The sequence below is a fragment of the Lactuca serriola genome, chromosome 5 (genome assembly GCF_051521515.1).
Source record: "Lactuca serriola cultivar US96UC23 chromosome 5, Lser_US96UC23_V15, whole genome shotgun sequence".
Taxonomy (NCBI): Eukaryota; Viridiplantae; Streptophyta; class Magnoliopsida; order Asterales; family Asteraceae; genus Lactuca; species Lactuca serriola.
Window position 1 is genome coordinate 295,968,048 of NC_136412.1, and position 12,442 is coordinate 295,980,489.

General features: G+C 37.1%; 1 protein-coding gene across 2 annotated transcripts; it reads right to left on the reverse strand.

Annotated features, from left to right (window-relative positions):
• Nucleotides 1-3,876: 3,876 nt before the first annotated feature.
• Nucleotides 3,877-11,765, reverse strand: ATMND1 (Mnd1 family protein). Of its 2 annotated transcripts, none has more exons than XM_078999556.1 (11): nucleotides 11,650-11,765; nucleotides 10,700-10,780; nucleotides 10,401-10,517; nucleotides 10,299-10,337; nucleotides 10,086-10,193; nucleotides 9,935-9,997; nucleotides 9,804-9,855; nucleotides 9,633-9,677; nucleotides 9,430-9,509; nucleotides 8,708-8,802; nucleotides 3,877-4,047 (listed from the first exon to the last, which is right to left on the reverse strand). In XM_078999556.1, exons 1-10 carry the CDS (start codon nucleotides 11,650-11,652, stop codon nucleotides 8,731-8,733), a joined length of 660 nt encoding a protein of 219 aa, XP_078855682.1. In that variant the 5' UTR covers nucleotides 11,653-11,765; the 3' UTR covers nucleotides 3,877-4,047; nucleotides 8,708-8,730. The 2 variants fall into 2 exon arrangements, with proteins under 2 accessions (XP_078855682.1, XP_078855681.1); XM_078999555.1 differs by lacking the exon at nucleotides 3,877-4,047 and adding an exon at nucleotides 8,467-8,603.
• Nucleotides 11,766-12,442: the final 677 nt, after the last annotated feature.

A 12,442-nucleotide genomic window follows, 5' to 3' on the forward strand; every position in this document is an offset into this window, starting at 1 on the left:
TACAGTTTAAAACATTTAAAATGTGTATAAAAATCTCTCACCCAGCATAGTCAACAAGTATTCAGACAATATGCACACATAGCACGTAATTTATATTAAATACTTCATATCTATGTGTAAGATGAAAGTAACTATGCACTCACCTGAAAGGTGGTGACTCAGCACTCGGACAGCGCTTCGATACTCTCAAAACAATTTTTCCTTCGATAAAACCTAGTACCAATACCACTAGCGTTTAGTTTAACGATAACCGCGACAAATTAATAGTCTGACCATTATTATTATTATATAAGCGTTAAATAACACTCAATATAACTCATAATAATAGCCAAAATAATTATTTTAAGGACCTAATAACATTACTATAATTATTTGAAAGCTATATTAAAAGTTGTGTAAGCGTAGCTCACTTACAGCGGATTTTAAAGAAAACCGGGCTTTGCTTGGAACAGCGTTTCGAAACCGAAAGACACTTTTTTTCTCGGGACTCCGGGAGCCTCGGGGCTTCTTTCGGGTGCTAAGGCTTCACCTAGACTTTAGGGGACTCAAAAGGGGCTAAAGAGAGAAAGTTCTTAGAGAGAGTGGGATTTGGTGCAACAAAATTGGCTGCCCTCGCTGCCTTTTTATAGCCTGCGAGGCCTCGGTTACGTTGGGTGTAATTCCGAGGTACGCTGGGCGTACTCTCGCATCGTACAACACGTGTTGCGGCTTCGGTGGGGCGACGTGGCTTCTTCTGGACCGAGGGAATACAATTGTATGCAGGGCGCAACTCCTTCCGACGCGGGGCGTACTTTGCATTCTCAAGGCACCCTTCAGACTACGCGGGGCGTTCTCAGATTACGTTGGGCATAGTCCTCGCACCATCTATCACCATCCGAAGCGAGGCGTGGGCAACAAGGAACGGACGAGATTTGGCCACGTCATCAATCTCGTATCAGATTTCGCAAATTCACTTTCCGGCTTCTAAAAATCATAACTTTTGCATACAAGCTCCGTTTTCGACGTTCTTTATATCCATGCGAAGGCGGGAACGTACTCTACAACTTTCGTTTAGACTCCGTTGGCTAATTTTGACTCTATTTTAAAAGTTATATTTTTAACAGGCCGAGACAGGATTGGTCCGTTAAATTCTCATAACTTCTTCATCCGACGTCCGTTTTCGCCCATTTTATTCTCGTCACGCTACTCTTAACGAGATATTCAATTCTCGTTTAGGTCGTGTCGGCTAAAACCGCTCGGTCTATTATTCAAATTTCGGGTTCTACGCCGCTAATCTGAAACTTCGAAAAATCATAACTTCTTCATACGAAGTCAGATTTGGGCGTTCTTTTTATCGACGCTCTCGGTTTAACGTATTCTACGAATTTCATTTAGATTGTTAAGGCTAAATCTCGCTTTATCGTAAATTCACTATTTACGCTTCCCGGTGCCATGTCGGTTCCGTCGCGAAACTTCGACGGGTCATAACTTCTTCGTTATAACTCGGATTTCGGCGTTCTTTATATGTACGGAAACCTTGTGACATATTCTACAACTTGGTTAAGATTATTTATTCTAAATAATCTTTTGTCGAAAAGTCGTTTTCGACCCCTATTGCCTCTAAATTGGCTAGCCCGGATCTACGGGCGTTAGATTTTTCGGCCCTAGCAACACTTTGATGATGATCTTGAGCTTGAGGTGTTTATAAGAGTGTGATTACCACAATTTGTTTAAGAGAAGGGATATCATCATGAGAAAAGAGTTATAAAATCATAGGTTATGTGTAACTTACCAAGAAGTGATGATAATCTCTTGAAATCCTCTTGTTGCTCAAGTAAAATTTTGAGACTTTTGGAGTGGGAAGGAGGAGAATTTAGAGAGAGTTTAGAAGAGTTTTGGTGTTTTGTGTGTGTGGTTTGGCTCTTTCTTTTGGCCGAGAATTATGAAGAAGAAAGGAGAAGAGAGAGAGAGGTGAAGAGATGGTGCATGGAGACATGTGAGGTTTGCTTGGAAGTCCATGGTGTAATAAGGAGGTGGCTAACCCTCCTTATTTCATGAGTTTCTATTTATTTTTATTTTTTTATTTTCCTCTTGGGCTGAGAAAGAGAGAAGAGAGAAGAGAATTTGGGCCTCTTGTGCTTAAGTCCATATTATGGGCCCATTTTGATGATTTTCGGCCCAATTGGTCTTTGGAGATGGTTCACGGCCCAAAATAAATCAAAGTATGAGTTTTATGGCCCAATAGGGCTAATTAGATTTGTTATTGCCCAATAACGCCCATGAGAGATAAACTAGTCCATTCTAGGCTTATGAGGCCCAAAATGTTAAGTTTCATGCAAATGGGTCCAATTAGGGTCCATTTAAGAGTCCTAAGCCCAAAGTAGTCAAATTGGAAGCTTATTGGTCCATTAGGCCCAATAAGAAAATCCTAGTCCAAAATGGACTTAAACCGGGATTTTTAGGGTTTCCAACTTTTGTTGACTATTTGAAAGTTAGTATAGGGTATTTGATGGAATTTTGTTGTCATGAATAAACACCATACATTTTTTAGCTACAATGTCATTCTTTGTTAAGTGTTTACAACGTATCAGAATTCTCAGTTGTGACAAAAACCTACAACACGATTTATTACTACATTTAAAACATAAATTAAAACTACATCTATAGCATAAAAATACTATGACTATTCTTAGTTGTATTGTTTAGCAGTATCCTTCCTCGCATTGTTGAAAATCTGACGTCCTCCTCGGACAAGTTCTTTCCCGGGTTTAAGAAAAACTTTAGCGCACGGTTCCTTTCTTTTTCCTTTCCCAATTCCAGAAAACCATCAAGCTTAGCGGCCAACCCTTTAATGTCACTCCTTATCTCATCCACTTCACTTGATGAACTTTGTGCTCCTTTCAGCTTTATTTTTGCTCTGTCTCATCTCATAGGACGAGTTGGAGCTTCATACAGATCGTCGTTGTTGAGATCAATCCCCCCGATATGCGCATCAGAAGATTGACTGTGAGTTGACTCGGAAGTTTTGTTTCGTTTGAACATGCCCGTGTAATCTTCAGAGCTTTTTAGATTAAGCCATTTTGGTTTGTCCTTCACAACTCCCCAAAATGCATTATTGCCAAAAGGTTTTTCGATTTTCACCTAATAAATCTTACGAACTTTTGATACAACATCCACCTCATTTGCACCGTTTTAGGGGTTGCGAATCGCGTTTATGTGGATGTCATTGAACTCCATTGAGGCTTTGTTAGCGATCCTCCATTTCGAGTAAAATTGATTAGCATTGTGGTAGTCCTTTTTCATTGGAGCACAAAAACTAATCCAAAACCTATTTTTAAAGGTTACTGAATCTTAGTCGTCACCCGTCATCGGATCCTCCGACACATCAAGTCATGCTTGGGCTATTGTCCTCTCTTGATTGCTCGTCCGTTTTTTGCATGGAGCCTTCCCTTTTTCCTTTTGGTTCGACTTCAGGCTCCTAAAACGACTCTTGAACGGGGCCTTCTCAGAAAAATCAGTTGACTCATCGACTAGGCATCATGGTTGGGATTGAAAATTAGTTTGGGGTAAAGGTTGTGAAAATAATTAGGTTTCTTGAACCGTCTTAGACGGATCAAGATCGAAATTTGGACAGGGTATTCGTTGAGATTGGAAATTAGTTTGGGGTTGGTTTTAGTAAAATAGCATGGGTTGAGAAGAGTACGGCTTAAATTGAAACAATTGTGGAGCCATAGTAGGATAGTAGTAACTAGCGGGTGAATGAATTGGTTAATCAAATGAAGGTCGATAACATGTGGTGATGGAAGGTTTGGAGATTGAGGGTTTGGAGGTGGAAGGTTTAGTGATGGAAGGTTTGAAGATTTTTTTTCTTAGGGTTTTGTTTGTAACGATCAAAAATTTCAACCAAATTAAAACATTTTAATTCATGCAAAAACAGTTACGATCATACATCTTGTTTTCAAAATAGTTTAAACATCAGAGTATTTTCCCCAAAATCATATCACATAAAGCATAAACATGAGGAGCGGTACGATCACGCCTTCGCCTTGCCACGATCTCCTGAAGCACCTGAAACAATAAACCACAACTGTAAGCCCGAAAGCTTAGTGAGTTCCCCCAAAGTACCCATACACACATACGCATTTCCAGGCCATCACTCTGTGGGACCTTCCGGTCCATAACATACATAGCATACATAACACATACATAAACATACGCCTACATCAAAGAACAACGTTCTACGGGTCCAATCAACCTTCCGGTTGGAATACCCCCGGCCCTCAACCATCGGGTTGGAATGCCTACATAATACGAGCTCAATCATCCTACCGGAATGGAATACTCTCGGCCCACAACCATTGGGTTGGAATGCCCAAACACCTATACGTACAACAATAGCTACTATGGGTCCAATCATCCCTTAGGATGGAATACCCCAGGCCCCTCAACGATCGGGTTGGAATGCCAACATACTATGAGTCCAATCATCCTACCGGGATGGAATACTCCTGACCTACAACCATCGGGTTGGAATGCCCCACTTCCTATACATACAATAACTACTTCTACTACTACTAATATTATGGGTCCAATCATCCCTCGGGATGGAATACCCCAGGTCCCTCAACCATCGGGTTGGAATGCCAAACTACTATGAGTCCAATCATCCCACCTGGATGGAATACTCTTGGCCCACAACCATCGGGTTGGAATGCCAACATACTCTAGCAGACATGCACACATAACAGGCATACATAAAACACTCTACATAATCAAGGCACTAGGGCCCTATCATCCTACCGGGATGGAATACCCTCTACTAATGTTCAACATGCCTAACCCGCACGTACTTCATAGTGCAAGACCAACTACTAGGCTATGAATAATCACTACCCAGCTACCAGGGTGCTGACCCAACAGAACTAGCCATCAAACGACTATCCATTTCTCTAGGATACTGAGCTAACAAGCATATTCTCATACCGCTATCCTATCTACCAGGATACTAGCAAGCATATCATCACATAACATAACAAGCTTTATCAACAATTCAAAGGGTCGGCCTTGGTGCCTTAGACCCTTGAGTACAGTGAGGAAAACACGCCTTGCAACTGCCGGAATCCTGCAAATCTCTGACTGTTGACTCGCCGGAAAAATCCCAACTACCATATGAAAATCACCACATAAGAAACCATCAAAACTTGCTAGACCAAGGGCCCACAATATTCATTAAGTCCATCATCTTCTCATTGGGCCAAGACCCAAAGTCAAATCCTCTTGCAAAGCCCAATATTGGCCCAATTTACTAAATTGGGCCCACATCACCAAATGGGCCTAGATCCAAGGTCCATAATAATTATTGAGCCCAAAATACTCCATCCATAATATTCAGTCACGGCCCAAGCCCTATAAGCCCAATAACAGCCCAAACACTTAAGGCCCAAAGTCACAACCCAACAGAGGGAGTACGCGGGGCGTACCCCTCTTGGTACGCTGGGCATACACCAATGATCGCGGGTTGGAATCGGGACACAGACCCACTACTCTGGGCGTACTACCATTTACGCGGGGCGTAACCTCGTTGAACTACAATCCTTCATAAGTTCTTAATGGCTTAAGCTCTTAAGCCCAAACTTCATATCCATAGACCAAATATGCCTAGGATTCATAAAGTCTCAAACTTTATTACTTTGGACGCCCATAAAGTCCTTAACCCAAGGTCTTAACTCATTAAGACCCTCCTACTTCTTACATGGGACAACCAAAACCATTAGGATCTTATTTTTCTCACTCAAGACCTCTCCTAAGGTCTGGAAGGACAGCTTAACTCGACTAACTCGCATCATGCATCAAGATGAGGTTTTTGGGACAAGAATGTTGTCAAAACTCTACAACACATAGATCTACACAATATGATTGCCAAGCAAGAGACTTTATACCTCAAAAGGGCTCCAAAAGATGATGCCTTTCCAGATCTACGAGCTCCAGCCACCCCACTCCTTCCTTGACAACTTCCTCTTTCTTCTTCTAGGTTCTTCTTTGCCAAACCAAGCTTTCCAAGGCCAAATACCCACAACAATGGAGGAAGAACGGCTTCTTAGGGTTTTCTGAGGGTAAGAGGGCAGATATGGAGGTTGGGGTTGGAACCATAAGGTTCCTTATATAGTGGATAGCCCTAAAATTAGGGTTTCTGGATACTGGACGTACTCTGGGCATACATCCTGTACGTTGGGCGTACGCCCCCAACACCCGCGTTCATTTAATCCCTCTACGCTGGGCGTACCCACGCGTGTCCCTTACATGCATGGCCTTTCCTTGCCAACTCTTTCTAATAAGTGTCATAAGTGACAATACCTTCAAAGTGCCATATCTCCTTTATTCTAAGTCCGTTTCCGACAATACCTTCAAAGTGCCATAACTCCTTTATTGGTTGTGTATGTGTGTTTACGTTTGATCTAATTTTATGTATAGTTTTTTATTATAAGATGACTATTTGGCGGAGATGAAGTGGTAGAAAAAAAAAAGAGGTGGAGATGGAGGTGGCAAACAGTGGTGGTGAACAATTATAGTGGTGGCGGACGGTGGTCAAACGATAATGGTGATGGAAGATGTTCTTGAGTGATTTTGAATCCATGAACATGTTCTTGGGTGGGGTTAGGGTTAGGAATTTTTATTTTAGTTTTCATTTAAAAATAAATTAAATAAATAAGAGCAAATCAGTCATTCTAACTCATTTAAATTCTTTTATGGACCAAAACTACAATAAAATTCTTATTTTGGACCATTAATGCAACTCCAAAAAAATTTGGACCAAACATTCAATTTTTGACATAAGGATCAAACTTGCAATTTTATCTTAAAATAATTATAATCAAGTTTTATAAGAATTGTGTCGCGCAAAGTATCATTTACTTTGGGATAGTAAAACTAATTATCTGAATGACTTCCATATATTTTGATCAATAAAGGTGTCATCATCGTCCAACATTAACATTTGGGATAGTAAAACTAATGACCATTTTTCCTAAACATATACAAGAAAATATATTTTTTTCTGGAATTACCTTCTAGACCATCTTTTTTGAAAATTTGTATTTTCTAACATGCAATAAATTTTTCTAAATTACTTATTGTGCTAGAATTTTCGAAAACTACATTTTTGAGATTCATACTTGTTATTTTCATTATCTAATATGACTTTGAAAAAGCTATTTCGAAATTTTTATACGCATACTCTTTATTTGATCGTTTAGCACAAATAGGTTAGAAAAATCTTTGTTTTTTAATTTTTAGTATTAAACACATTTATACGAATATTTTAAAACATGTTAAAAAAATTCAAGAATCAAGAACTGTTCAAAAACTATTTGTTCAAAAACCATCAACCATCGAAATTCAAAAACAAATCTTCAACCAGCTTGGAAATCAAAAGCTCATGAACTCGTTTGAAAATATTTTCAAAAAGTTTTAAAATGTTCGAAATTATTATTTTGTTGTCTTTTATTAATATGGGTTTTTGTGTTTGAGTATGAGGGTAGTGGAGGTGGTGACGATGAGAAGGGTAAAGTAATTCTTAATATAGTAAATTATAGATTAATTGAATAAAAGTCTAGAATAAAATAAAAAAAAGATAGGGACTATCTTAATTGTCCTTATCATGCTTGTTTTGGCAAACCAAAGAGACTAATTGCATAATTTTTCAATAACAATATTGAAAGATTCTACTATATTAAGTGTCATGTCAAGTGAGAGGTTCCCAAATTTAGGCAACCCAACAAATAATGTCTACAAAACCGATTACCATTTTTTCCTTTTTCTTAAACTATTTCTAACTTGTCTTGTTAGTTACTTGGTTAGGCAAGATCACCAAAAAAAAGATAGGTTAAGCATGATCATCTTTCATAACTATTCGACCAATTTGGGACCAATATGCATGTACGAAGAAAGGTATGTAATTAATATGCATGACAAAATAAAACAAGTTGTAGTACATCTGGCATGCATTAGACATATATTAGAACCAATGTCAATTAAACAATAAATGCAATTTTTTTTTGTACAATTCAAAAAGGTGGGACAAAGATTAACTCTTGATCTCTTTTTTATGTAAAAGACATAAATGCCCTCTCATCGCCATTATTGAAAATAATCCCCACAAAAGTTGTTCAATGGTGTAGGGTAATTATACATAACTATTTAAGATAGGATTTGTAACCAAAAATCAACTTGGAAGTTTTTCTAAGCAGGGACCCTAACTTTTTAGTTTTTCTAGAGGGGGACCCTAACTTTTTATGTTTTAAATGTGTTACCATTGTTTATCTTAAATTGTTAGTTGTAATTTCTTTAATCAACAAAAAGTGTCAAGATATGATATGAGATAACCATGCATATACCAAGAGTAGAGGGTATTTTGGGTAATCTATAATGGATAATGTATGTGTGTGTGGTGATGTTAGAAAGATGTATCATGTATGTATATTATGCATAGATTCAGCAAGGGTTGTTTCGTCATTGTCATGTGGGGTGTTTCCCTGTTTTGGACACATACAATGGTAACATGGAGTGCCATGTGCATACAAGTTGCACAACAAGATATATGCCGGAATATGTGTAATTAATATTACCTGAAAATACAAATTTTCCCCTTACAATATTAGTCAAGTGATTAGCGAATGAGCGTCACATTTTTTTTTTACTTTTTACCACTGATTATGTAGAAAAAACTTACCAAAATTATCTCATGATAATATTTTACTCCTCAACTTGCTTGACAGGTGTCAATACTGGGAACTCCAAGTAGTCAAAATCATCTGTTATCCCTACCTGAAAATTTAAATTTCTCACAAGTTTTAGTATATCATTCTTTCTGTTAAGAATATCTAATATTAAATTACAAACTGGTCCCTGTGGTATGTCATTTTTACTTGTTTCTTTTTCAATTTTAATCCTTATTGCTTTCGTATCAATTCAGGGACCAAAATCAATTTAAAAACTTACAACATGGACCAAAACTGAAAGAACATTTTTTAGACCTAAACCATAAAATATGAGATACAACAGGGACCAGATTTGTAGTTTGCTCAATATTTAGTTATAGTTTAATAAAAAGTATTTAGAGTTGGCATAATAATTTCAAGGCCAAAATGACAGCAATGCAACTCTTGTAGGGTTTTTTTTTCCCTAAAAAGGGTAAACAAACTGTTCACTGTTGGTGACATCCAAAATGGTGGTTCCCACTCCTTATACGACAAAACATAGCAGCTTTCTGATACTGATACTGATACTGATAATGATAATGATATTATGATAATGATAGTCATGTCAATGGGACAAAATTTGCAATTCTTTTGTCAGATCAAAAAAAATGGAACACATTCGACATGGGTCATTCTCAATCTCTTTTATGTGAAAAAGACATAAATGCCCTCCTCACTCTCATTGTAATTTTACCTCATTGTACAAATGGTCAAGTTGTTCTTTGGCCTGAGGGAAATTTTTTGAGCACCACTGGCGCAATGTAAAAATATTATCTGCAGAATATATGACACAGTTGAAAATAATCAGTTTTTTTGTACTTAAATTCATGGTTATACTTCAGTAACATAATTTTAAAGATTTTAAAATTAGTTTTGCACTAAGAAAGAAGGTCAAACCTGTCCATCTGTTAGCTGCTTCATGGGCAACTTTAATCGCTTCCTCTAAAATCAATCATGAAAATTTTCAAATTTAGTAGAAATATGGTTCAAATCTTTAAAACAGAGAAAATAAAATAAATGAAGATATATATAAGAAAAATAAGGTTATATAGTTAGTTGTATGATTACTCATTGCTTCAAATGTTGCAGGATCATTGTCTGCATATTGTCCCATTTCTTCCTGAAATTTAATTTATTAACTCCTTTTAAGTAAATTTACCTAACGGTTAAAAGATGATTTCTAATGAAATGTTACTTACTTTCAGATTGTTATACTTTTGTTCAATGGCTTTGAGCTCACTCAAAGCCTCTTCACGTGCTTCCTGTTAAGAGATTTGAAATTAAAAAAATATATATATTTAAAATGCCAAAATTAATTGTAGAATAAAAAAAGGTAAATCACCAACTTACTGAATCCTCCCTGCCTTTCTTTAAAGAGTCACATTGCTCCACAAGCTCTACATGACGCTTCTTGCTGATTTCAAGCTCTGACTCAAGTTTCTTGGACACATTTCTTAGCTTTTGAATTTTATAAAAATATATTTTAAGTTAGAAAAAGATGATTTAATGGTATAGACCCAAAATCATTTATGTGCATAACTTGATCATGAAATAAAAGTTTACCTGGTTTCCAGCACAGCTAGGAAGACTCCAAAAGTATACCTGAAATTTTTTGAGATTAAATTGTGTTTATGAGTTTTTATTAATTAGTAACACATTTCTTACTGAGGTTCCAATCTTGTCTTTTGACACCAAGTCATCATCCACTAGTGTTTGGACAACATCTTTGACAGATTGACTTATAACGCCTTTTCTGGGGCCCAGCTTTTCAAGTTCCTTTAGCTGAAATTTGTACACAGAATGCAGGTGTTAACATAAGTTTTGAATACTAACATATGAGTATTATAATTATTAAACCAAACAAAGGAAATACTCATGGTCTAACTTTCCCATGGTGTATACTGTATACATTTTGCAGATGATAATATATAAAATAGGAAGTGGAAATGATGTTATATACTCACGAGGTAAAAATCTTGAGAGTCATAAAAGATTTGAAGCATCTTCTCCCGCTTCTCTTCCAATGACAACCCTCTTTTCTTTGACTATGACAGCATGAAAATGAAATGAGATTGGAAATGATAAACAGATACAATTAGCATTATCACCATAATCCTAAGATACACAAAAGATTTACACTACAAACAACAGCTGCAAAACAAATCAGATGAGCTTTGTTGCTACTTATGTTTCCATATTCAAACAACTTGTTTCATCGTGACCTTGATGCTTTACCAAATTATACCATTTAATTCTATTATAACTTCAGTCTAAAGAGGCTACTGAAGACCAAAACTATGTTCGAGCTAGACAAACCATAGCAGCAAAAACACATAATCATTCATTGACCTTTTCACCTTCCGTGAATCCTTCACAAGCAATATCAGTGTTTCATCATGTTCATAGAGGCAAAAAGAGTTCAATAAAACTAAACGAATTTGAGCATGGACGAGCACAAAGCTAACAAGCGAATTGCTGCAAACTATTAATTGAGGCAAAATTAGGGCATGAAACGAACCAGTTATTCCACTGATTAGATGTTAAATTAACACCGCACTTCCATAGATCAGACATTGAGGAAGTATCACTATCGATTTACGAACCTATTACAACGGCATATGATTCGAAAATCCAAAGAACTTTATACAACTATGATGTGTATTTATGTGGAAATCTCATAATAAATTTAACAAAAAGATTAATTCCACACAGATTCACGATATGCATCGGAAAACAAAATCAGTACGCAATAACTATACAATCAATCTCGATTCAAAAGCTTCAGCTTTCAAACAAATGGATTATTGTGTGGATGAAATCTTCGCAACGAATATGACAGAGAAACAGATTAATTCTCCAATAGATTCACGATATACATCCGAAAACTAAATCAGCACGAAATTGTTATACATACCATCTGGAATTTCAATGTTTCAGCTGCTGGGGTAAGTGGATTGTCGAGAAAGAATGATCTGTGATGTTTGAGTGTGAAAAAACCCCTGGGGGCATACCATACTCGATGTGGCGGGAAAGATGAAAAACGATTATAACTTACATGAATCGTCCCTATGGTTTGACACAATTCGCTACTTTCGTCCTTATGTTTTGTTCTCCAAGTGCCCCACAAAATGTCACCCTCTCATTATTTCTCTCCTTTGCTTCACTCTATTACCCCATTCTTCCTTATTCTCTAACCTTGAAATACGAAGTAAAAAAAAAAAAAATCCAAGAAAAATGTTGATAAGACACAGGATGTCATTTAGACTTAGTGAATCAAGAACATCATATGAATATGTTTCTATTGTTATTCCAATTAGGTAACGTCAAATGTACAAAAATCTAACCTTGCCTCCAATTTTTTAAAACCCTAACAATTGCAAATGTGTGTAATTTTGGAGGATCTAATTATTGATTCATTAGTTGGGTGGATGGCTAAATTGTAGAGATGTCAACGGTGGCAAATGAGACTAGGGTTGCATCCCCACTCCCACCCCTGAACTTTCTTCATTCCCCCGCCTTTACCCCTAAAATCTCCGGTCTCCCCACCCTCGCCCTCGAATTCCCCGAATTTCGGGACGAGATTATCCAACTCCGAAATTAAACACAAGGGTTGATATTCCCCTTGCCCCTGATTTTTTAAACAAATATAGTCTATACGGGATCGAGGCCCCACAAGACTTTTTGACATCCGTAGACCATAAGTATGG

Bases quoted from the DNA above. Each gene is read 5' to 3' on its own strand.
- ATMND1 (XM_078999556.1), bottom strand. The intron at 9,678-9,803 runs GTAATCATACAA...GATTGATTTTAG, and splicing joins TGCAACATTTGAAGCAATGA to AGGAAGCGATTAAAGTTGCC. The intron at 8,803-9,429 runs GTAAAATTACAA...TTAAATTTTCAG, and splicing joins TTGACCATTTGTACAATGAG to GTAGGGATAACAGATGATTT.